The 24,270-nt window shown below is 49.5% G+C and overlaps 9 protein-coding genes across 9 annotated transcripts; 5 read left to right on the top strand and 4 right to left on the bottom strand.

The window, feature by feature from the left end:
- Positions 1-254: 254 nt before the first annotated feature.
- Positions 255-1,514, bottom strand: RRD2 (serine/threonine-protein phosphatase 2A activator; the record flags this gene model as incomplete). Its single annotated transcript, XM_033565370.1, has 1 exon — positions 255-1,514. One exon carries the CDS (start codon positions 1,512-1,514, stop codon positions 255-257), a length of 1,260 nt encoding a protein of 419 aa, XP_033431127.1.
- Positions 1,515-2,066: 552 nt separating this feature from the next.
- ATNIH1004_000661 (uncharacterized protein) lies at positions 2,067-5,510 on the top strand (the record flags this gene model as incomplete). Its single annotated transcript, XM_033565369.1, has 10 exons — positions 2,067-2,496; positions 2,572-2,991; positions 3,975-4,229; positions 4,318-4,411; positions 4,465-4,496; positions 4,545-4,756; positions 4,811-5,016; positions 5,067-5,246; positions 5,293-5,413; positions 5,484-5,510. The coding sequence occupies 10 exons, from the start codon at positions 2,067-2,069 to the stop codon at positions 5,508-5,510; spliced, it is 1,977 nt and encodes a 658-aa protein (XP_033431126.1).
- An 895-nt stretch (positions 5,511-6,405) lies between these two features.
- ATNIH1004_000660 (SET domain-containing protein) lies at positions 6,406-8,122 on the top strand (the record flags this gene model as incomplete). The annotated part of the gene is made up of 4 exons (XM_033565368.1): positions 6,406-6,702; positions 6,805-7,331; positions 7,393-7,966; positions 8,039-8,122. The coding sequence occupies 4 exons, from the start codon at positions 6,406-6,408 to the stop codon at positions 8,120-8,122; spliced, it is 1,482 nt and encodes a 493-aa protein (XP_033431125.1).
- A 2,590-nt stretch (positions 8,123-10,712) lies between these two features.
- facB (C6 transcription factor FacB/Cat8) lies at positions 10,713-13,553 on the top strand (the record flags this gene model as incomplete). Its single annotated transcript, XM_033565367.1, has 5 exons — positions 10,713-11,193; positions 11,253-11,566; positions 11,641-11,921; positions 11,974-12,331; positions 12,390-13,553. The coding sequence occupies 5 exons, from the start codon at positions 10,713-10,715 to the stop codon at positions 13,551-13,553; spliced, it is 2,598 nt and encodes an 865-aa protein (XP_033431124.1).
- A 1,794-nt stretch (positions 13,554-15,347) lies between these two features.
- Positions 15,348-17,888, top strand: tktA (transketolase tktA; the record flags this gene model as incomplete). The annotated part of the gene is made up of 5 exons (XM_033565366.1): positions 15,348-15,401; positions 15,652-15,794; positions 15,907-15,991; positions 16,055-17,713; positions 17,775-17,888. 5 exons carry the CDS (start codon positions 15,348-15,350, stop codon positions 17,886-17,888), a joined length of 2,055 nt encoding a protein of 684 aa, XP_033431123.1.
- Positions 17,889-18,399: 511 nt separating this feature from the next.
- On the bottom strand, positions 18,400-19,923 carry SPE3 (spermidine synthase; the record flags this gene model as incomplete). The annotated part of the gene is made up of 5 exons (XM_033565365.1): positions 18,400-18,757; positions 18,899-19,143; positions 19,225-19,372; positions 19,491-19,671; positions 19,893-19,923. The coding sequence occupies 5 exons, from the start codon at positions 19,921-19,923 to the stop codon at positions 18,400-18,402; spliced, it is 963 nt and encodes a 320-aa protein (XP_033431122.1).
- A 715-nt stretch (positions 19,924-20,638) lies between these two features.
- On the bottom strand, positions 20,639-21,386 carry QCR8 (ubiquinol--cytochrome-c reductase subunit 8; the record flags this gene model as incomplete). The annotated part of the gene is made up of 4 exons (XM_033565364.1): positions 20,639-20,693; positions 20,767-20,944; positions 21,154-21,179; positions 21,355-21,386. 4 exons carry the CDS (start codon positions 21,384-21,386, stop codon positions 20,639-20,641), a joined length of 291 nt encoding a protein of 96 aa, XP_033431121.1.
- A 250-nt stretch (positions 21,387-21,636) lies between these two features.
- Positions 21,637-22,581, top strand: phb1 (prohibitin subunit PHB1; the record flags this gene model as incomplete). Its single annotated transcript, XM_033565363.1, has 2 exons — positions 21,637-21,960; positions 22,063-22,581. 2 exons carry the CDS (start codon positions 21,637-21,639, stop codon positions 22,579-22,581), a joined length of 843 nt encoding a protein of 280 aa, XP_033431120.1.
- Positions 22,582-22,873: 292 nt separating this feature from the next.
- Positions 22,874-24,261, bottom strand: ATNIH1004_000654 (25S rRNA (uracil2843-N3)-methyltransferase; the record flags this gene model as incomplete). Its single annotated transcript, XM_033565362.1, has 3 exons — positions 22,874-23,461; positions 23,529-23,672; positions 23,734-24,261. The coding sequence occupies 3 exons, from the start codon at positions 24,259-24,261 to the stop codon at positions 22,874-22,876; spliced, it is 1,260 nt and encodes a 419-aa protein (XP_033431119.1).
- Positions 24,262-24,270: the final 9 nt, after the last annotated feature.

Here is a 24,270-nt window from a genome sequence, read left to right as displayed (position 1 = left end):
AAGACAGCCTATGGGTGGTTGAACTTCCTTGTACATGTCTGGTGCGGTGATCTGGATGGGATATGTCCTATGTTAATATGGTGGTGGTTAATATTGTTTTGCCGAATGTCAACTTCTTAGTGACATGGTTTGGTCGAGCTGCAATTATGTCGCGGTTGAACGAATACAATCACTATTCAGACCGACGGATAAAATGAATTATGTTGATATATATTATGATATTCCGACTAAACTCCAATCAGACACCCAACTTCCTAGTCAAATGGAATCGGCCGCAAGCCTGTCCCGCCTGTTCGTTTCCGCATCTCTTCACCTGCTGCCACAGTGCTGGGCACTTTGATCCCACAGCAATCGCCAAAATGATCTGTGTGTCGACTGTGGGGATGATCATGGCCATGGTCATGTTCATCACCCTCCATATCCTCGGTAATCTCTCCCATACCTACTGCAGCCGGGAGCAAACTACCAAAGAGGAAATGTTGCATGATGGGCAGCTTACCCATTACCTCCTTGACGAACATCTTTTTCATCCCACTCTCGATCTTGGTCCAGTTTTTGGCTCCCGATATATCGTCAAGCATTGGGCTATGCCAGCGTAAACCCTTGACCGTCTTGACACTATCTACCCACCGCACTTGGTCTAGATAAATGTATTGGTCTCCTTCTTCGTCGAGAACTGCCGTATTGTGGATCGCCAAGGGTGTGATGTAATGATGCCCAACGAGCTGTGACGCGCCAAAAAGAAATGGGAGGAAATAGTAGTCATCGAGACCCCAAACCCCATGAGACCCGGCCGGTTCCAAATAGTATGTGGATTGAACTTGACGCATAAGATGCATGTAGTTGGTGTATATCTGGAAAACAATTGACGGGAAGTCCGTCTCGGAGATGATTTGCAACTGGTGAAGGCACAGTAGCCACATCATGAAATTTAGTTCATGTCCAGACCCATAATCTAATCGATCACGCGAGCCCAACGAGTGGATTAGATACGACGAAACCTCTTCTATAGCAGTCGCTTCCTGTACTCCCAGTATATCCCTATGCCAGGCGGTAGAACGCGCGGCGACATCATCGAATAGATCGCGAAAAGCAGGATTGCCAAATCTCGAGCCTCCCTGGTCAATAGAAGGATGTCGGTCTACGAGGGCACGAATATTGTCTAGAACTGACAGGATCTTGCCGATGTTGGAAGAAGGTTGGCGACTGACATCTTTTATTGCTCGTCCACGTACAGAATCGGAAAGACCGAAAATGAAGGCAAGAACTAGAGTATACGTGGGAGATGAAAGGAAGAGATCATGGTCTTTTCTCGATAGAATCCGCCGCACAGGCCGTATATACTGGTGAGATGATAAGTCGGGTGGGTTGGCGAGAGGCGGGGTGACGGGAGCTGGTTCTCTGGACGACGCAGTTTGAGATTTGCGATTACTCGCTCGGAGCTCCGAGAGCCTTTTGGACAAATCAATCTTGGCTTTTGGAGCTGTATTTGGTATGGACACTTCAGATGCCATCTTGAAAGGAATGGACATGCTCACTTGGCTTGTCCACAAGAGAGATGTCAGCTCCTTCGTTCACCACTTCATAATAACTAAGAGGCATGATGACATAAGGCAGCCGCGATCAGCTGGCAGAATCTTAAAGCACTGTGACCGCCTTCCCTAATCAAACGGCAATTAACCCCTAGAGGGATTAGTGGATCTTGATCATCATGTGCTCGGGATATCACTAACTGGAATTAGCTAGTTCGTGCGACGGCGGTTCAATCGCGCGTGATGTTGAGCAAAAGAAATATAAAGAAAGAGTTCAGCTGCAGTCAGGCCGAGTGATAAAAGACAAGTCAGTGCAAGAGCGAGAGCCAGTGCCCGCATTTTCAACTTTATATCCTTCGCACCTCTATATCTTGCCTCTCCATCTCAACTCGAGTAGGGGACCTTCGAAGCTTCCACGAATCCCAGATCTCCGCCCCGGGTAAATCCCGAAGTCGACCTACTAACTAACACGCTAATCCTTTACGACTAAGATTGATGTACATATAAACCCTGCTATCTTACGAGCACGCCATCATGGACTCCTCTGATTTGACCCATCCGAACGCCAAAGAGGTCAACGCCTCATTTCCCACACAGCGATCTTCATTCTCCTATTCGTCTGGTAATGAACCAAGACGCATGTCTTCTTTCGGTACACAGAAACATGCGCCTGTAGCGCCTGGCCAAGAGCAACTGCAGTCGGTCAACGAATCAACTCCCATAGTGAAGAGATCTGAGTCATCCAGACGACAGTATCACTCAACGGATAGTCTGAGGAATCGAGATTCGGGTTCTGGGGATGCACCTCGAAAGGACTCGACGCAACGGGACTCAGGTGATGATCACCAAAATCCACAATCAAACTCGGCGCCGAAGGCTTCATGGTATAGCCGCATGGCAGACAGATACGGAAGTCTAGAGCTTGAAAATAAGGGGAGTGTTGCTCGAGATCATCTGGCTTTGGGTGCGTCTAATTTCGCAAAGAATTATCGCCCTCCTATTGTCCACGTTATACTAATTGACCGTTTACAATTGATAGAGCGAACTTTTCTTGCATGGCTGAGGACATCCCTTGCTTTTGCGTCTATCGGAATTGCGGTGACACAGCTGTTCCGTTTGAACACTGCTTCTACTGGGAACACATCGGGCGCTGAAGCTTCGTCACATGGCCTTCCGCCACTTCTGTCGCCTCCATTTTACGATCCGGCCGCCATTCGAGCCACCTCCACTTCTGCACGTCTTCGCAGTATAGGTAAACCGCTCGGGACAACATTTATCGGCGTTGCCATTCTTATTCTCCTGGTGGGCTTCCATCGTTACTTCGAGAGTCAGTACTGGATTATCCGGGGTAAATTCCCAGCCAGCCGTGGCAGCATAGCCTTGATCGCTTTTGTAGCCGCAGCACTGATCATAGCCGCTTTGGTCGTTATTCTTGCTATATCTCCAAATGCAGTTGAAGGTTAGACTAAACATTCCGATCATGGGGTCCGTACAATGAATTTCACGCATCATTGTTAGTGTATATATGATTGATCCAGCTAAGTTAGCGTGATGGTTACATTCCTACCACATGAAGATTTATGCAAACAGGTTCATGGCATGTGGAAGTGACATTTATTGTTGAACTATCCAATAGGTTTTTGAATGACTTGTGTCTATTCCAGTTGAGCGTCCATCTGATTCTTGCACCAGACAGTCTTGCGAAGTAGATGACAGCATTATTGCTGCATATCAGCCTAATACTTCTATACCACTTAGTATGTCATCTGTCGGCTGGGTTTATGTGCGGAATCTCTATTCTCAGCCATGAATTCTCTATTGTGACATATCCACAGTGATCTATAACTATCTGTTGTTCAGCATAAGCCCAGATGTGGGTGTACTGGACAGTCAATGGATGTGACGAAAATCGGTCTATCTTGCCAACCAGTACACCGCTTTCCTCTCCCGGGAAGCAGAATTTACAGGCATTGCCCGCGGGCACAGTATTGGAGATTTCTGTAGTATTGCAATTAGACCGGGATAGATTTCTGTTTAGTGCATTGTTCTTCTTTTGTATACCCACATTTGCATCCTAGAACACAGATAACAATGCCTAGAGATCCGTTAATTGGGCTGGTTGGAAAGGTCTGCTTCTCTTCCAGCGCGGAAAACACGCCGCTGACTGAACTGAGGGGCATATAGCCATCTAGTGGGAAATCGACCACGCTGAATAGTTTGACAGATGCTTCTTCTAAAGTTGGTAAGGTTATTAGTTGTGCATATCATATTTGTGTTTATTAACCATGTCAATCCGTGTCTAGGAAATTTTCCGTGCGTGACCAAACTGCGTGCTAAATCACCCCGCCCAGACATCCCCCACGAGTCTTGTCCTGTCTGCGCCAAAATTACTTTTGCGACCGTTCTAACTTGCCTTGGTGAACTCTAGTTTCACTACTATAGATCCCCAGCGTGCCATTGGGTACCTCCAAATAGAATGCGCCTGTCAGCGATTCAATATATCGGAGAAATGCAAACCAAACTATGGAGGTTGCGTCGACGGACGACGCTCCGTTCCTATCGAACTTCTGGACGTTGCAGGTCTGGTACCTGGAGCGCATCAAGGACGGGGACTAGGCAATAAGTTCTTAGATGACTTGCGTCATGCAGATGCTTTGATCCATGTGGTGGACGTTAGCGGGACAACAGATGCAGAAGGTCTGATATAATATGTGACTTTATAGAGATCACCTGTTTAATATTTGGTGTGGATAATAGTCACTGACAGGTCTCTCTGTATCTGCAGGCAAAGCAACACGAGGGTATGACCCTTCACAAGACATTGAATGGCTTCGGTCCGAAATTGTGCGATGGGTACTAGGAAACTTGATGCAGAAGTGGTAAGTGTGTTATAAAGAATGGTTTTGGAAGGGCTCAATCTGATCATTGGTAGGGGCTCAATCAAGAGGAGACATGTCGCAATTAGTTAGTCCGCCTTTCCCCTGCCAGGAACCCTATTAACCTCAAGGCTAGAGTCGACGGCAGTAGACACTTTGCAAAACCAATTTTCTGGGTATGGGAGTACAACATCGATTGTTGCAAGATGTTTAGACCGAATAGGGCTTAAAGAGCCTCTTGAAAACTGGTCAGAGGAAACGATCGAACGGGTTGTGGAATCTTTCATTGAGGAAAAGTTCCCCACCGTGTTTGCCTTGAATAAAATTGATCATCCCGATGCCGACAAGGTTTGTGGCTATCTGGTTCTGTTGTTATGTCTTTATTGACAAGCATGGGTGCAGAATATCAGTAAAATCGCCAAGATGCAAGATCCGAAATCCATCGTCCTCTGCTCCGCCATTTCAGAAGTGTTTCTTCGGAGATTAGCAAAACAAAATTATATCAAATACATAGAGGGCAGCGAATATCTAGATACAAGGGAAGATCTCATAGACATGGGCGATCCTGACGGGGGCGGCTTGAAGGAGATGGACGAGAAACTGAAGAAGTATAGCAGCTCACATATTATTTGAAGATGGGTTACTGACCTTAAACAAGCCGCGTCGAAAACCTGAAAGACATGGTACTTTATCGCTTCGGGTCAACGGGGGTGGTCCAATGCCTTACACGAGCAGCAGAACTCTTGGGGCTTGTACCGGTGTTCCCTGTTAGAAATGTACATACGTTTGCGTCTGGCGCTGGCAGTGCTGTGTTTCGAGATTGTGTTTTGGTCAAGAAGTGAGTCCTCAGCCTTTTTACTGTTTGCTTCTCTGACATCAAACAGAAATAGCACCGTAGGTGATGTCGCTCATAAAGTCATGGGTGATGTGCCAATTTCCTACATTGAGGGTGTTGGTGGCATCCGAGTCTCGGAAGACGAAATCGTTCAAGTCGGAAGGCATGATGTACGTGCATAACTTTTTATTTGCCTCTTGCACATATCATTGCTAACCAATGATCTCTACTTCGTTATAGGTGCTCAGCTTCAAGCCCGGCCGGTAAATCTTTGGGTCAATTTATGTACAGATAACATGCCCAGTAATGGATAACGCAAATTCCCGATGATTCCTTCAAGTCCAAGGAGTATGACTTTGTAAATTAAGAAGTCTGAACCGTGTCCAAGTTATGGAATCAATTCTCTTCTATGTAGACGAACCAGGTCAGCTCCCAATAATGCGCCATGTCTCTTGCTAACTCGAGAGGCCAATAGTTTCAATCGGGATTAATATCCAACTAACCTGAGTCCCATCATTCATTCAGATTATTGGCTTTGGATGATCCCCCCTGGCTTTCTTCCCATGCTTCACCCCTTCCTCTGTGTCCCATTTCCCCTTTGGTTTTTCTCTCTCTTCAATCCCAGAGCTCGATGCATCCGCCATCGGGTCTGCTTTGTTACCTGTGTTCGTTCGGTCACGGCGTTGTCCTCTGCGGAGGTGCCAGTCCCATCTCTCGTCAGAGAGCCTTTGAAGAAGATGTGCACACTTTTAGGGGTATGAAATGTAGCAGGTTGCCAGATAGACCGCAATGGAAGTAGGCAAGGACGAGGCGGCCTTGGGACAGGGATATACTGGAGCATCGCAGTCGAAGCTGGGCTACGTGGATTGGTAGACATCGCTTCTATCGTAGGGAAGGTAGCCTCTATCACTTTCTAAAAGTATAGCTGGCGCCCTTTCTTAGATTGATATAATGTATAATTGAACGATATATAACATTGCAAACAACAATTTGGTTCGGTGATGATATGACGTCTATATTCCGCAATCATTCCCGAATTGGGTCTGTAGGGCTTAGGGCTGTCTGCTTATCGATAAGGTGGGGTAGCTGAGCTACTACATAAATCGGAGCGGAGGTAGCTAGCTGCAAGCCTGCAACGCTCTAGTTTCGAAATCAGTCTGTCATGAAACGTGAGTACCTCCCAGTTGGTACGTTGCCTTCCTGGACGAAGTTGAATGGCATCATTGTCAATGGCGTTGCATTCCAGAAGCTACAGACAGAAGATGTGGTAGACAAGGGGACTGCAATAGTAGCAACAGAAGACACGTCTAGCGAGGATGCAGAAGCCAATGAGTCGGACTCGATAGTCCTCCTGAGTATTCCATCTGATATGATTCTCTCGCTTCAGTCGGTTGAAAATCATGCCAAATCTGATCACCATTTGAGGGAAGTATTGGACGCTGTTGGGGATTTTGGAAGAGTAAGTTTTTTACCTTTGTTTCTTTTTCTTTTTCTTTCTTTCTTTCTTTCTTTCTTAGTATTATGGCGTGACTTCATTGAGGTCTTGGGCTGATATACGCAGACAGCTCGAGGTGCAACTCTGATATTTCTAATTATGCAAGTTACACATTCCAGTCCAGACTTTGCCAATGAGCCACATAAGATTGGACTTTCAAACCCCTGGACCGAATACATCAAGTACATACCACCATCAATACTATTGCCTACATTTTACACGGAAGAAGAACTCGAGCTTCTACAAGGAACCTCATTAAGGTTGGCGGTAGATACGAAAGTGATCTCGCTCGAAAGGGAGTTTGAACACCTTCGCAAATCCACGGAGGGTATATCTTGGTGCAACAGGTTATGGTGGAGTGAAGAAACCGGTAAATTCACATTCGATGATTGGAGATACGTTGATGCTGTATATCGATCGCGCGTGGTGGATTTACCCGGCAGCGGACACTCGATGGTCCCATGTATTGATATGGCGAATCATGCGTCCGAGGATACAGTAAAGGCATTATATGACGAAGGCGCTGAAGGGAACGCAGTCCTACTGTTACGGCGCGGTCGGAAACTGTCTGCTGGTGACGAAGTTACCATCTCGTAAGTGCCTAGCTTATTCTGTGCGTGACCAGTATGGTGGTGCTCACTCTATTGATTGAAGGTATGGCGACGAAAAACCGGCGTCGGAGATGATTTTCTCGTATGGGTTTCTTGATAATGGAAGGGAGAGTGCAAACCAGATCTTTCTCGATCTGGACATTCCTGACGATGATCCATTGAAGATGGCTAAGCTGGCTTTCAACAAAGACGTGCCCGGCATCCGGTTGTTCTCTTCAGAGGCAGGGAGCACTAACTGGGACAGCCCATTTGTCTGGTGGGCTTGCGTAAACGAGGAAGATGGACTTGGCTTCAACGTGCTACAAACCAATGACGGAGGAAGAGAGCTTAGAGCCCGCTGGAAGGAAGCAGAAGTGGAACTATCCAGCAGTCTCAGAGACCGCTTAGCTACTGATCCTCTGTGGGATGTTTTCCAGCTTCGGGCTGTTGTAATTATCCTGGATCGACTGGAAGCCCAGTTGGTTACACTTCGACAGACTCAAGGGGTGGTTGTGGAGATCAGTCAGGACGAGAATATGCTGACAATTTTCCGACCCGGCGTGCTCAGCACAATCATGAAACTACGTGAATTAGAGGCAGAGTTGCTGGAGCGGGGAATTGAGGACCTCGCGAGGCAGGTAAGCAATACCATTGGCAATTAATTTATCGACTTCCATAGATGCTAACTGTTGCCATTGTTTGCCGTGTAGAGGGACACCTTGATGGTGTCCCAGACTGTCAGCGCCTACCTCGGTAGCCAGCACTCAGTCGATATTGAAGAAGATTTCTCGTGATCAACAATCAAATGAATCATGATTTCTTGAATATGTAATCCTACGTAGATTGCATCTACTACGATGATCACCCAGATAGACGGTACTGATCTAAGTTTTGGACCCTTTATGCATGGGGACAACAACCCATCAAATCATGAACGAAGATAGACTTCCCAGTTGGGGTATAACGTGACTAACGAGGATTAAGTTTTAACTGTACACCAACCGATTGACCAAGAATGGGGAAGATATAGACCGTTGGCGGGCAATGACATTCTGAGGGTTGGGAGAGAGTTTCAACCAGACTCTGGAACCAGGGGAATAATGACCCATGGCAAGGACAACACCTTTGTGGCATAGTTTCAGGGAGAAAGGAGCTCATGGATTGAATCTTGAAGACTATTTTGACTGTTTCACACTGTAGCCACAATAGAGCCAATTACCCTGTTGAAGTATATATATATAGATGTACGGATATACGCACTCCGTACTTATCCATGATCTCGATATCCTTTACCATGTGGAGAGCTCCGTAGCGCAGAGACAGTCTATGTACAATATACTCCGTCCTGTGGCGATGGTAAAAGGAGCTCCGGCAGTTGACGTCGCATCACCGAAAATGTCAGGACTCGAAACTCTGACCTCCACAACTGAGATTTCTCGGTCAACTCTCGGTATCAATCGAAGAGAATGATCCTGCCTAATAATAATGATTAAACTCACTTCTGACTCCCAACTGAGAAGTGATCCCAATCCGATAGGGTCCCAAGCACAGTTATTTTTTGGATCGCATACCCCAATTCTCTCCACCGTGCAATCGTTCACCCCACTCCCCACTCTTCGCAGAGACCAACCAACAGTCTCCTCGTCTAATCCTTCTATAGCCCTTTAGGGATCAGACGATGGAACTCGGATCCCCCGCGATTCTCTATTGCGAACGACTGGGGAACATTGACCAGTGACACGGCATTCCCGCCCTTACTGATCCAGACTTGATCTTTGAAGGGCAAACAACGGGAGAAGAAAGAAAAATAAAATACATATCGGCAATATTCGGCCAAGATTCGGGATCTCGTACTATTGCTGAGGGAGATCTGAAACCCCAGTCCGATGCAATTCCGCTGCCTCTAATTTCAGGCATAGTCATGCACAACCAGGGCAGTATAACTTGACTGGAATCATTATTCTCTTGCCGCTTTCATATGCCCTGCCTGCGAAATTAGTTGTGCTGACAACCTCCTGCGTTAGTTATAGTTGTCTTCCTTTGGAAGGGAAGAGAAGACTGGGTTGAAGCCTAATGGGCTGAAAAGATCTTCGTCATTGTCTACTTTCTATTTTTTTTTATTTTTTTAATTCTGACTTGTTTTCTAGGAGAGCGAATATGGAAAGCTTTTAATTATGGTTCAAGAGAGATGACGATCACTGCAGGCGGGGCGTGAGACTGACTAGTTTAGAAATCAATGCAACCGTATTCGGAGTCGTTGGGAAATTAGCAGGATTCAAATCTTGACATATTAACAGAGAGCATAAACTGCGCTCGCGAAGAACAGGAAAGAACGAGACTGCATCAGGGCTGGTGATCCGATATCGCTCCTGGTAGGACTTAAGATTGGCTGTCGTTGGAGGACTAATCTGAGTAGATTGCGTCCATCGCCAAACTAGGGCAATAAGGGATGTCTCTTCATCCGTACATACATTCTTAGCGGACAATTTGCGCAACTTCTCCTCATTTCTTTGCTTATGTGCAGAGTAGTACATAATATACTCCAGAATCTTGGCTTGTTCTTATTCTGCACACCCTGGGTGACGAGCTCGCCACCACAGGAGGATATTGGATAACGGGTAACTGCACAACCCCATTGCTGAAGGACGATGCTTACGGTGGCACCATACCTGAGTATTACTACAGGATGTAGGTGCTCTACAGATACTCTGGAGTAGGAGTGCGGATAATTTGTCTCTCCATGAATCAAAACGCCAGGCACTTTTCCTTTAGAGTTCCGTATGCGTAATACTGTACCATCTCCAACCCCGCCTTGACGAATCTGCAACGTCTGACCTGGACATCTCGTAAGCACTCTCTTCTTATTGGTCTAGACCACAGACATATGACTCCACATAGCGAGGCCCGCAGCCCCCCTTTTCGAGTCAACAGCCGTCACCCGCACTTGCGTGGTATTACCTGATACGATTAGGGTACGAAGTACATATCGAAAAGTCTCGAGCCTCGTCCACCCAACTTGGGCGTTCTCTTCTTCCCTCCACCACCGTCGCCTCTTCCCTTCCGCAACCCGCCGTCGTACTCCGGAGTACTGATCCAGTGGCTTTTTTGGCCGTCCAGACTCTTCTTCCTAACATCTGGGAGCGGTTGTCTCTACTTTTTCTTCTCATAAGAAGAAACCCGCTTCTATCACCATCATTCAACCCAGTCCAAAGAAATTATTGATATCGACTATACGGTACTCTATATCGCACATCATATATACACGCCTCTTGAATCTCCCCCGAATTTTGTTTCTTCACCCTTAGAATCTTTACCTCGCCAACCCGGATTTAGATACGTTTCCATCCTCGAGGCAGATGCGTAACAGCATCGGCCAAAATCAACATGCCTGGAATTCTTCCTATGAAAGTGATCAAGGTCGGTAGCAGCTCGCAGAGTCGTATTGCCCAGGCCTGTGATCGTTGCAGAAGCAAGAAGATTCGCTGTGACGGTATCCGACCGTGCTGCACGCAATGCGCCAATGTCGGTTTCGAGTGCAAGACCAGCGACAAATTGAGCCGTCGAGCATTTCCTCGCGGATATACGGAGTCTCTGGAGGAGCGAGTAAGGGCCCTGGAGGCTGAGGTGAGGGACCTGAAGACTTTGTTAGATGAGAAGGATGAGAAGATCGATGTACTCTCTCGCATCCATTCCTTTACTTCTCCTTCGTATCAGAAAGCGAACACCTCACGGTCACCGGCGGGGTCAGCCAAGTCCAATCCGCCCAGCTCCGGGGAAGATATAATTCATGTCCCGCAGCATTCGCAGCCAGATGAAGCGGTTGACGGTGAATGTGCTGGGATTTCGAGTGTCCGTGGTTTCATTGGTAAGTAACCTGTTACTGTCGTCGGTTGCCCGCGGGGAATTAACACTGACTCTTCGTAGATACTTTCACAAACAGACTTATGGAACAGGGCCGACTACCCTCGCATATCTCAATCCGTGCTTTGACTGCCTCACCCTCCACCATCTCTCATTCCTGTGTTGACCAGACAATCAAGACTGCACCCCGGTTGGTGTCTGATCAACTCATCAATATCTTTTTCCAAGAATGGGCCCCTCTTTACCCTGTCGTGCACCGACCCACGATCCTGAAAACCTATGAACAGTATATATCGAATACGGAATCTCTACAAGGCAACAAACACGACATGACGCAATTGAACTTGATCTTTGGGATTGCTGCTCTCGCTTCGACTGTAAGATTGAAGGCCCCCATTGTTTGTATGGTGCCGCCTGCAAGTTCATGAACTAATGCGAATTGTGATTTTAGTCGAGAACCAACCAAGATCCCGTTTTCTTTGAAGATAACTGGTCCCCCACTCTTGAGTTGCTTTCAAGCGAGACTTCTATTTCAACATTGCAGTGCTTTGTTCTGGCCCAAATCTATTGTATGACCAAGGGCGACTATACGAGCCTACTACGCTATCGGAGCCTATCTGTTGGGATTTGCCAACGGCTGAGACTCCATCAGAGCCAGAAGCGCTTCTCGGCGAACCCGCTTGTGGCCGAAACGCGGAAGAAAGTGTTCTGGTGTCAATACGTGATTGACCGGTGCGATCTACCCCTCCTTCAATATGCGTGCATGGTTCTGACTCTGCAACAGTTTTGCGGCTGCCCTAACTGGATTGCCTGTTCTTCTACGCGAGGGCGACATCCGCACGGAGTACCCTGAGGACATCGACGACGAAAATGTCACGGAAACGGGCTTCTTGCCGACTCTTCCGGGAGAATCTACCCGTGTGTCCAGCGCCATTGCTCTATTCGCTGCTTCGAGAATATTGAACAAAGCTCTTGAAGACCTATATCCCTCAGATGGCGATTATGTGATCTCTGTGTGTAAGTTGCGTTCGGTTGCGGGTCGACTAGATGGATGGGCCCAGGCACTGCCCTCTCATCTTCGCCTTGAATTCACACAGGATAAGCCGAGCACAAATGTCACCAGTAGCCGTTCTCCGCTTTTGGTAAGTACTGGCATCGATCTGGAAATCAAAGAATGATGGCTCATTAGTTCGCTTCTAGTCCCTTGTCTACTACTTTATTCGGTCTCTGATCCATCGCCCCGCCGTGTGCTTCGGTGACGAGCATATTCGCCCACCATCCGTTCTTGCTGTCGCCGATTCCAGCAAACATATCATTCAAATTCTTGAGCTACTCGACGAGCGGCGTCTAAGCCTTTCCATCAATGTTAACCGCAAAGAATTGGTATTTACTTGTGGCTTGGGGCTTTTATGGCAAAATATTGGCCTCAAGCGGGATAGCAAGATTGTCAAGGAAAGCCAGAAACTGCTCAGAACGGTCGTCGATCAGATGGAGTCGGAATCGTTGCCTGCTGCCATCGAGTTCAGCAACTTAGCTAGTGTCTTGGTGTCGTTGGATGGCAGCAAAAGCGTGCCTTCCAGTAAATCACAGGGTATGTGTCCACCCACGCAGAAGCCATTGAAGTCGCCCATGAAGCAGTTGCAATCCTTGAAGTCCCGCTTGACCGGGAGCGCTGGTGTCAATCAGATTGTAAAGCCCAACTCTCCATCACGTCGGGCCACCATCTCCGGCACCAGTCCCCATGTTTCTCAGCGCCAAGAACGATCTTCTAGCTGGACCAGTCTCCCGCCCGATAACTTCCTCCCTTCGCATGGCCCCGCGGACAAGGCTTATTATTCCGCACCCGCAGGGAACTATGATCCCGGCCAAGTGATTGCTGGCTCGGCTACCCCAGATGTGGTCACGGGAGCCATGACGATGTCGGACTGGGAATACGTTTTAAGTGACATGGACCGAGGCTACTCGAACATCTTCACGGGAATCTATGGCGGAAAGGAATGTGGTGAAGATAGCGGGCCGTTCGCGTCTATCACCGCTGAATATGGTCCAAAACTAGACGTGAGGTCGGTGCCGTTGCCCGGACCACATGGAGAAGGGCAGAGACTGTCACCTGAAGCGTGGTCTGCTACCAGCAGCAACGATATGCCCCCCAGTCAGGATACGGTTGCACGAAGTGTCCTCAGCTACTCGGATGAGAGCATGGGCAGCACGGATGACGGCATCCCCTACCACGACGTTCGGCTGTCGCCCGAAGGGCAGGCCGCCTTGTTGGATCCGTTCCGAGGAGTCATGATGCCTACAGTCGACGACGAAACGGACGATTTCGGACTGGCAAGCGGTTGGGACCGGCGATTGGCTGTGTAAAGGCCTTGAAAGGGCATTCTTCCTGGAGTCATTATGTTACGGACTGCGTGGGGTGGTTTGATTATTACTGTTACAGGTTTTGAGAGGGAGTTTTGTGAGCGGTGTCAGGGGGTGTACTGGTTTGTTTCTTGTTCTCATTTTCTTTTTCTCCCACTTCTATCTTCCTTTGATACCTGGTCTGAGTCGGGAGTCTTGGGAGGGAGCACCTCATTTACCGAAACAAGGAACATTTGTCGATATGTTATGAATGTATGTATGTGTACATGGTGTTTTTATGATTTAGTTTGTCTATCTAGGGACCGTACTGCTGCCGTGACCGCAGCACGTCCTATATAATGGTCACCGTACATGGAATGGAATTGATTGAGTGCATCCATCGTTTCTAGATGGGGAGGATGGGAAGTTCATGCAACCTTCCCATGAGTGACGCAGGTCTCCTGCGACGTAGGAGGCGCCAGACGTGCATTGAAGCTGGTCTTCTCAATTAGGTAGGTCCTCGACCTATGTGGTCATCTCCTGCATGAAAATCGGGTACACTCGGGGGTCCATGCAGGCTGTGGCCTGGTTACAGTGACGTCGTCCCAGCAACTCTCTGTCTCTCATACTACTCCGTACATGTCTACAGGTAACACTTACTCGGCGTCGATCTCAATCATGGGATCCAAAGTCCTCCAGATCGGATTGGTCTAATCGGGGAAGCCGCTGACGCAGAACAGGGATGGTTTTTTCTAGCTGCGGCGACGATGAAAGATATCGCATGTCTCGGGTGAATTCAATAACATGATGCCCTCATGGACATAACTGACTATTGATAACTTCTTACCTAATTAGATATTTTATTGTACATCCCATCAGCACATGGGAAATCAGGTAATTAAGTACTGATTTCGATCTCCTGGGAGAATGACCAAAAATTTTGGTAAAACCCACTACATCGGAGCAGCGTCCTCCGGACCCAGAGGACGGATTCACTCGGGGACTGGATTCTACTTTATTGAATTAACCGACAGAATGATTATGATTATGATTGCCATTAATTGATTGATTCATGGCATGGCATTGATTATTCAGTCGATAGCCGCCCAGGCCTGTTACGGGGAAAATGGCGGTGCTTCCGTCAAAATGGGATTGGACTGCAGGATGCGGCCAACTCAGTGGGGGTTGACAGGGTGAGCTGTCTTTGTTGATAGTATGGATGATTACTCTGGTTTACCCTATACTACAGATACTCTGTATATCTAGATAGATGCCAATGCACTGAGAAGAGCAACGATGAAGGCGTTGAGGGGCTGGAGGCAGGAGTGAATGCACCACGAAGACAACTTACAGATAGACAGACCTATAACAATAATGGACTAACAGATTATAACATCAAACTAGATAGGCATCCTCCATCAACAACCCTTGAACGAGCATTACCTCTTACACTTACAGACTTCTACTTCCCACCCGAATCCCCCGGTGAAGCGCTGCCCCACCAAGACATCATTACCCACCCCACCTTCCTGCTGAGTTGCGCCCCTCCAGCCCATCCCATCCCACCCGCTTCTTCCCTTCTTCTCTTCTCTCTCCATTCTCCCTTCCTTTCTCCTCCTCCTCTACTATCCTCTCTCCCATCTCACGGTGATCTTTTTCTCCTGTCTCTGTACCTTAAAGTCCGACAAGACAGGTATCGTGGAATTTACGAACTGACTGACTAAAAAGAATCCCGAGAGAAGGTAGCTCCTCGCTTTTCCGTTGTTCACTGCCTCTGATTTTGCTAATCCTCATCCTTCTTTTCCAGCCATTATCATCATGGGTTACACTGAACTGGATCAATTGGCCATCAACACGATCCGTGTTCTCGCGGTATGTCTCCGTCTTCCTGGAATCTTCGCGTTCCGCCGGGGGAGGAGGTGGAGCAACATGTACGAGCGAATTCCAGACCTTCTGAGTTTCAATGAGCTCTCTCGTAGTCACTTCCTGCCATGGAGGAAGAGCTCCTGCGGTTATCGCTCCTTCATGTCTCTTTTCCTGTCTGCAATTCCCCCGCGGAACATGGGTTCCGGAGCACTCTTCACCAAAGAGGCATGATCCATGGTTGCTAATGCCCGTCTAGGTCGATGCCACATCCAAGGCTGTCTCGGGTCACCCCGGTGCCCCTATGGGCATGGCCCCCGTGTCGCACGTTCTTTTCAACAAGTTCTTGAACTTCAACCCCCAGAACCCCGACTGGGTCAACCGGGATCGTTTCGTTCTCTCGTATGTATTTTCCCTGCCCCTCCTTTTGTTTTTGTTCTTCCTTTGCTTTTGTTTCCCCCCTCTGGGAGGAGTAAACGATGTCCCAGAACTAATCTTTTTGCTTCCATAATAGGAACGGTCACGGTTGCATGCTTCAATATGCTCTCCTCCACCTTTTCGGCTACAAGGTCACCCTGGATGACTTGAAGGCCTTCAGAGTATGTCGTCATCGTTCCTACCTTCTGGTTCAATTTCTGGTTCTAATGGTATATCCCGCGTAGCAACTCGACAGCATCACCCCCGGCCACCCCGAGGCCCACGACACCCCTGGTGTTGAAGTCACCACTGGTCCTCTGGGTCAGGGTTTCTCGAACGCCGTTGGCCTTGCCATTGCTCAAGCCCAGGCCGCCGGTACCTTCAATAAGCCTGGCTACAACCTCTTCAACAACTACACATACACCTTCTTCGGTGATGGTTGTGCTATGGAGGGTATTGCTAGCGAGGCGGCCTCGATGGCCGGTCACTTGAAGCTCGGCAACCTGATTGCCATCTACGATGACAACCACATCTCCATCGATGGGGACACCAAGTGTGCGTTCACAGAGGATGTCACCAAGCGTTTCGAGGCCTATGGCTGGCACACCCTCTGGGTCAAGGACGGTGACAACGACCTGGAGGCCATTGAGGCTGCTATCAGGGAGGCTCAGTCTGTCACTGACAAGCCCACCATGATCCGCTTGACCACCACCATTGGTTTTGGTTCCAAGCTGCAGGGCACCGGTGGTGTCCATGGCAACCCCTTGAAGGCCGATGATGCTGAGGGTGTCAAGCAGCGCTTTGGCTTCGACCCCAAACAGAGCTTCATCGTTCCTCAGCAGGTCTACGACCTCTACAACAAGCGTGCCGCCCATGGTGCCGCTAAAGAGCAGGAGTGGAACCAGCTTTTCCAGAAGTATGCCACGGAGTATAAGGCCGAGCACGCGGACCTAGCCCGTCGTCTTGCTGGCAAGCTTCCCGAGGGTTGGGAGAAGAACCTGCCCGTCTACCAGCCCACCGATCCGGCGGTTGCTTCCCGCAAGCTGTCCGAGGCTGTCCTCGAGAAGATCCACAGCGTCGTCCCCGAGCTGCTGTCAGGCTCTGCTGACCTCACGGGCTCCAACAACACCCGCTGGAAGAATGCCGTCGACTTCCAGCCCCCCGAGTACGGCATTGGCGAGTGGTCTGGCCGCTACCTTCGCTACGGTGTGCGTGAGCACGCCATGGCTGCCGTGATGAACGGCCTGGCCGCCTATGGTCTTCACATCCCCGCCGGCGGAACCTTCCTGAACTTCGTCTCCTACGCCGCCGGTGCCGTCCGTCTCTCGGCTCTGTCTCGCGTCCGTGTCATCCACATCGCTACCCACGACTCCATTGGTCTGGGTGAGGATGGCCCTACTCACCAGCCTATTGAGACCCTGGCCCACTTCCGTGCTCTCCCCAACTGCATGGTTTGGCGTCCGGCCGATGGCAACGAGACTAGCGCCGCCTACTACTCGGCTCTGACCTCCAAGCACACACCCAGTATTCTGGCTCTTACTCGTCAGAACCTACCCCAGCTGGAGCACTCGACTATTGAGTCTGCTCTGAAGGGTGCTTACCCCGTCGTCGAGAACGCCGACGCTACGATCACCCTCATCTCCACTGGTTCTGAGGTCAGCATCTGTATCGACGCGGCCACCTACCTCAAAGAGAAGCACGGCGTGATCGCTCGCGTCGTCTCCGTCCCTTGCTTCGAGGTCTTTGACGCCCAGGACAAGGACTACAAGCTGAAGGTCCTCCCTGACGGCATCCCCGTCTTGTCCGTCGAGGCCCTCACCACCATGGGCTGGGAGCGCTACTCTCACGAGCAGTTCGGTCTGAACCGCTTCGGTGCTTCTGGTCCTTACAAGGAGGTGTACAAGGTAAGGCCCCATCACTCCTTCGAATGACATGAGTACCCCTATTGACCCGTTTGTCCTGCAGAAATTCGAATTCACACCTGAGGGGATCAGCAAGCGCGCTCTCGCTACCATTGACTTCTACAAGGGCTTCCCCGTGCGCTCCCCCATCAACCGTGCTTTCCAGCAAATTCTGTAGACTTTTTTGTGGAGTTAGCGATGTGATGTTTGCCATTTCTTTTTTTGTTATGAATACATAGGACGATGCTGATCCCTGAGGCTCTCCAGCGCCGGGGAGAAGCCCTTTCAAAAATACACGGCTTGACGAATTTATTCTAAATATATTGCCTGCAATTTTATTTCCCTTTGCTGGGTCCTGTAGTAGATTTAACCAGTCAAGAATGCAATTAATCTTCCATGCAGAATTCGGGTTATGGGGCAGTCCAGACATCTACAACGTCGGCGGCATGTCTCTGCGTCGTATACTATATTATTTCTGGAGTACGAATTTTACTTTTTTGGGGGAGAGGGGGGGTGGTTAAAAATGAAAAACAGGGACTTTAAACCCCTGTCATATTCCATTGTCGTCAGATCATCATCGATTTTCAGCATCCCTGGTGCCTCTAGGCTGGAGCACGAACTCCCTAGATAATAAAAACTAATTGGAGGTCCAGAAGAGAAGGAGAAGGGGGTAATCATAAATTCTAAGCCTAGTTCAAAGCCTTGCGGGCAAAGTTGGGGAGCACGAAGCTAGCCCGGTGGATATCCTGGTTGTAGTAGCGACAATGACGCTCCTCCTCCTCGCGGGTCCAGGTGCGGACCGGCTCACGCACGTTGCGGTTGGCGTCCTTACAGCAGACCATGAAGCCGATCTGGCCAGACGGGTAGGTGGGGATAGTGGTGTAAGCGTATTCGGCGACAGGGAAGACCTCCTTGCAGGCCTTGCGGAGGTCAGTGATCAGAGACAGATGCAGCCATACATTTTCGGCTGACGATGCAAAACACGAACCCAAACCGATCCCGATGTAGTCGGGTGGTTTGGGGCGTAGACTGGTTAGCTTCACGTTGCTTGAAAGGAAACAAAAACATCGAGTGGAATGAACTCTAGAGAGAGAAGGGTTGGAGTAGGAATGTGAAGAATGAGGGAAATAGGAAGTAATAGAGGGAACACAGCGTCTATAGGCAGAAAGGGAGTAAAGGAAAGGCGACGAACAACCTTGTGTGGTGATAACACCCCCATCGCTCAGAGCATCGCGCAAGAGCTCGAAGTAAGGCTTTTGGAAGAGGCTTTCGGCGGGACCCTCGGGGTCAGAGCTGTCGGTAATGATGACGTCGAACTCGTTCCGGCGGCTCTTGAGGAACTCGAAACCATCGCCAATGTGGACCTTGACGTTGGGGTGCTGGAAGCCGATGCTCATACCGGGGAGATACTTCTTAGAGACACGAATGACGGCCTAGGATAGGAAGGTGAGTCAGGGTTCCAATGTAATGTTGAACAGACAGAATTTCAGCACATTGCACAGGGAATATCATACCTCGTCAATATCGCAGAGGATGGCCTCCTCGACGGTTTCGTGCTTGACAACCTCACGGAGCACACCGCCGTCTCCACCACCAATGACCAGGACCTTTTTGGGGTTGGGGTGAGAGTTCATGGCCAGATGAGTGATCATCTCCTGATAGCTGGAAATTCCATAAGCCTCTATTCATTCTGGGAGATAAGACATGTGGGAAAATGCAGAAGAGGGGGTAACGGTAATTTTTTTTTTTTTTCTGGGGGGGGTTGGTTGAGAAAACATACGAGAACTCATCGCGCTCAGTGCACTGGACAACGTTGTCCAGCACGAGAACAGTGCCATAGTCGGTGCTCTCAAAGACCAGGACGTCCTGGTACTTGGACTTCTCGTGGTGCAGGATCTGGTTGACCTTGAGATTCATGGCCTGACCGGGCCACATGTCCGACTGCTCGGAGAACCAGCCATCTAGAGTGAACGAGAGGTTAGTGAATGAATTCAGAACTGATGTAGTCGAAGTTGATCATGATGAACAAGAAGAGTGTGTTCAATTGGGGGATTGACCCATTGATACCAAGAGGAAGAGAGCATGTGTTCCTGAGATTTAAGGCGGGGTAGTGGTCAGGCGATGGAGGGGCTGAAGTTCAAGATTGATCTAGATAGATATATAGATAGAGGGGAGGACATACCCTTGATGGTGGGGTGGGTGATCTCGGACATGATGATAGAGTGGTAGGGACGACGAAGACGACGACAAGCAGACGGAGTGGGAGGAGAGGATGAAGGGATGAAGGAAGAGGAAAAGAGATGTCGAAGCGAAGACGAAAGTCGAGGACGGAGAGACAACGCCGAGTGGGGGGAAAAGACGAGGAAATTCATGGCCTGTCGGGTATTGGGTAATTTTTCAATACGCACTGTTCGTGGGTGTTTTTTTTTCCCGCTTGCAGTTGTGCTATTTTGTTTCTTTCTCTCTTTCTCAGTGGGGACGGTTCTGTTGGCTGTTGGACTGTCCTACCTCCGGCTTATTTCTCTACACCAGAGGAACTTCCCTGTCCCTACGCTGGGCATTGAAACTGACCAGGACCACGACAGAAAAGAGAATTACTGTAGACAATAAAGAATTACATTCGAATTCTTAGGCACCACGATCAGAACCACTCGTTCCAGTCCGTTAGTTGGTCTTGTCTTGGCATGTATTTCCGGTAATTCGAAGTTTTGCCCAAAACGGGAAACCCTTTCCGCATCGAGAGTTCTCAGTGTTACTAAGGTGAATGGGCATCCAACAGACTCTTAATCTATTACGGTACAGACTACAGCTCCTTCCTGGTCCTGAGGTAGTGCGCAACACATTCGATTGCTTCTAGTACTGTACACTGCAATCACAAACCCTTCCCGTCTGTTCCCTAGTTTCCGAGAGCCTTGACCCAGGTTTCATTCACTCTTCACCACCGTGGAGGAGACGGCCGGGCTTGGAGTTGAGGAAATGGTTTCTATTCAAAGAGAACACACAGTTAGTCCGTGTCCTGTCCATCACGATGCCGTGTCCAAGGAAATGCGACTTACTCCTCAATGGCCCAGTTCATGGCGGCGTAGGCGGCAATGAAGGGGGGAGCCACGTAGAGAACCTGGTGTCTGAATCTCCGGAAGGTGTTGAAGATGGCAGAGTTAAAAGCACCAGCAAGGGGACGCTGACGGTTGGACGACAGAGAATAAGTCGCGATGCGCTGGGGAGTAGGGCATCCTAGAAGGAAAGGAGCAGACAATATTAGCATCTGATATGAAGGAATAGTGCGCAACATATAGGCTGTCGGTTGCATTTGTCGGTGCAACAACCACCAAGGCTGCCATTTAGACTCCAGTAATGATAAAGGACCAATTGCCGCACTGGTATCTTCCTTTTTTTGAGAAGTCGTCGACCGTCCTCCCAATGTTCAGGGTCTTAGAACCTACCCATCTCACCCCAGGTCCCCAAATAACTGTCATGGATCAGATCGTCAGCATCATCTTGTATACATCTAGTGACCTCGAACTTTGCAGCTCCACCATCCCGAGCATCAGAGGTGGATATGAGCACAGGGTTGACCAGATTGACCGGACAGGCGGATGGGGAAGGACCACAGTCTACCAGGATAGGGGGACAGAAAAACTCACTATCCACTCTTCGGATCCAAATGGCCACCCATTTTGAAAGAAATTGACAAGGAAATAAACGCAGTGGGACGAGTCGAGAGGGTTGAGAGCGAGAGACGCAGCGGAGAGAAGTCGAGGTTGACATTCGGGCCAAAACGGCGAAGATGAGAATGGCGCGCTAGTCCGCATTTGGACAGCATGCGAAAAGCCCGACATCATCAAATCCAACTCACTCTCCAAGTAAAAGAACTCGCTCTCCCCCCTCTCGCCACCTCTCGCCCTCCTCTCTCATACACTCCTATCATGGCTGCCAACGGTTCTCCCAGGCTCCTCCGTGGAGCCTTCTTCTTACTAGGCGGTGGCATGCTGGTCAACGCCTCCATTTACGACGTCCGTGGTGGCAGCCGCGCCGTCATCTTCGACCGCTTGTCCGGTGTTAAGGAAAAAGTCGTCAATGAAGGCACGCATTTCCTTATTCCCTGGTTGCAGAGGGCCATCGTCTATGATGTCCGGACCAAGCCTCGCAACATTTCCACCACTACAGGAAGTAAGGACTTGCAGATGGTCAGCTTGACCCTGCGAGTCTTGCACCGACCTGATGTCCCGAAGCTGCCGACCATCTATCAGGTATGTCGCTACTCTCTCCTCTCCGCTCTCTTTCTCTCTTTCTCTTCGGATCACACAATCCATTTTGAGGATGAATACTGATGGGGAGCTCCTTCCCGATAGACGTATGGTACCGACTACGATGAACGTGTCCTTCCTTCCATCGGTAACGAAGTCTTGAAGTCCATTGTCGCCCAGTTCGACGCTGCCGAGCTCATCACGCAGCGAGAGGCTGTCTCGAACCGAATCCGGACGGACCTGATGAAGCGAGCCGCGCAATTCAACATCGCCCTGGAAGACGTCTCCATCACCCACATGACCTTTGGCAAGGAGTTCACGCGCGCCGTCGAGCAGAAGCAGATCGCCCAGCAGGATGCCGAGCGGGCGCGGTTCATCGTCGAGAGAGCTGAACAGGAACGCCAGGCTAACGTTATCCGTTCTGAGGGTGAAGCCGAGAGTGCCGATATCATCAGTAAAGCTGTTGCCAAGGCTGGCAGCGGTCTCATTGAAATCCGTCGTATCGACGCGAGCAGGGAGATTGCTCAGACTCTGTCGAATAACCCGAATGTCACGTACCTACCGGGAGGCGATGGCAAGGAAGGCGGCAAGAGCACCAGCCTTCTACTTGGATTGAGGAGTTAGTTTCTGTTTTTGGGATAACTTGACCCCAAGTGTTTGTTTGCTCTTATTCCTTTTGACTTTTTATTCTCTCTTCGATTCCTCAACTGGATGGATCTTGGGCGTGCATGATCTTCCCGGCGAACTGATGTATGGTTGTTTCCCTTATATTTCCTAACCAACTGTAGCAATATCATATAACTATTCCTCTCTACATATCACATTATGTCCGTCGTATTGTTTTCGTTTTCAGCCCAATTACTCCGTACAGCATGCATATCTATAATACTATAAGGAAAATACCCCAATCCCCCACCTATCGTCCCTCCAACCGACGATAAATATGAACCTGGAACCGCATATCCTCCAACCCAGCCCCTTCCCCAACATCATACCTCAACTCCGCTACATCTCTCCTCCACCAGCGCGAATCTTGTGAGAAGACCTGCTCCCACTTCCCCTCCGCAACGGAGAGCAGCGTATGATCAAGGAGAAATTTCATAGGATAGTGTCTTTCCTGCTGCGCAGACCTCACTCCTCCTTCTCCCTCTCCACCGCCCGCGGAACTCTTCCCTTTCCCCAGTTTCAACGTCGAATAGCTCCCAGGGCTGTCAACGATCAGGAGCACCGCCCCAGGCCGCAGAATATCCGTCATGCGTAGTAGAAACCCCGTCGTTTTCGCCATCGACGTCGAGAAGAGTTCGTTTAACGTGAACATCAAAGTCACCAGTACCGTGGCGGTCGGAGGAGACTGTTTCTTCTCCTGGGGGTTCAACAGCTCATTGAGCTGACCTTCAGATATGGAGAGTACATCCGAACGTTGGAGCCGGACGGAGAATGGTCCCATATTTGGATCTAGTAACGGCGCTGTTTGTGTCTTGGGCCCCGATGGCACGTTTGATGACTGAATCGCAGATGTCAGTCGGTTAATCACGATTGACCAATCTGCGATATCCACGGCTGTGACAGACAGGCCGGGATGATGGGGCCGTGTTGTCGTCGATGATGACGACAATGATGGTCTTGAAGAAGTCGTGCAACGGGGATTGGAAGATGATGGTAACGTCGATGCTAATGTGGATGATGTACCACTCTCCTTCTCCTCCAACGAAACACTACTAACACCCTCCGTCAACAGCATATTTCTATCCCTCCCATCCAACAGGTCTCTCACACAGCAGCCAAAGCAACAATCTCAGCTCCTGCACCGCCCCCAATACACACCACATGGTTCGTGGCGTGGGCCTGTGGGTTGAGAATCCCCCTGAACACCGCTTTGAAGATCCCGGCATACCCCAGAGCGCGCGTCGAGCTCCAGCGCAGGGCATATGCGCGCAAGAGATCGCCGCTGGCATCGGTAAACGCCGAGTCGAAGTCGCGGTTATACAGGTGTGATTTGATGGTTTGGATGAGTTCCTTGATGTCCAATTGGTGGGAGTTTGGACCCGTCACTGGAGTGGTATCATGGTCATAGTTGTTATTTTTATTGTTGGTATTATTCCAGACTTGGCCGCGTGTAGTCAGCAAGGCCGATTTGAAAACATTGAGCAGCAATTGTTGCAGAGTAAGTGGGATGGTAGCAGTCAAGTCAATCCCGGTTCCCCCCGTCCCGATTCGCCCCTGTTTGGCTCGGGGAGGGACCTGTGGTGGTTTCTTCTTGTCTTTGGGTGCCTTTTTGGCAGGGCCAAGTCGAGGTGGGCCCATTTTAAGGAC

The sequence above is a fragment of the Aspergillus tanneri genome, assembly GCF_003426965.1.
Source record: "Aspergillus tanneri strain NIH1004 chromosome Unknown AapTan_2_pilon_pilon_pilon, whole genome shotgun sequence".
Lineage (NCBI taxonomy): Eukaryota > Fungi > Ascomycota > Eurotiomycetes > Eurotiales > Aspergillaceae > Aspergillus > Aspergillus tanneri.
The sequence above is the reverse complement of the archived record's forward strand: the minus strand, read 5'-3'. Positions and strand labels throughout refer to the sequence as shown.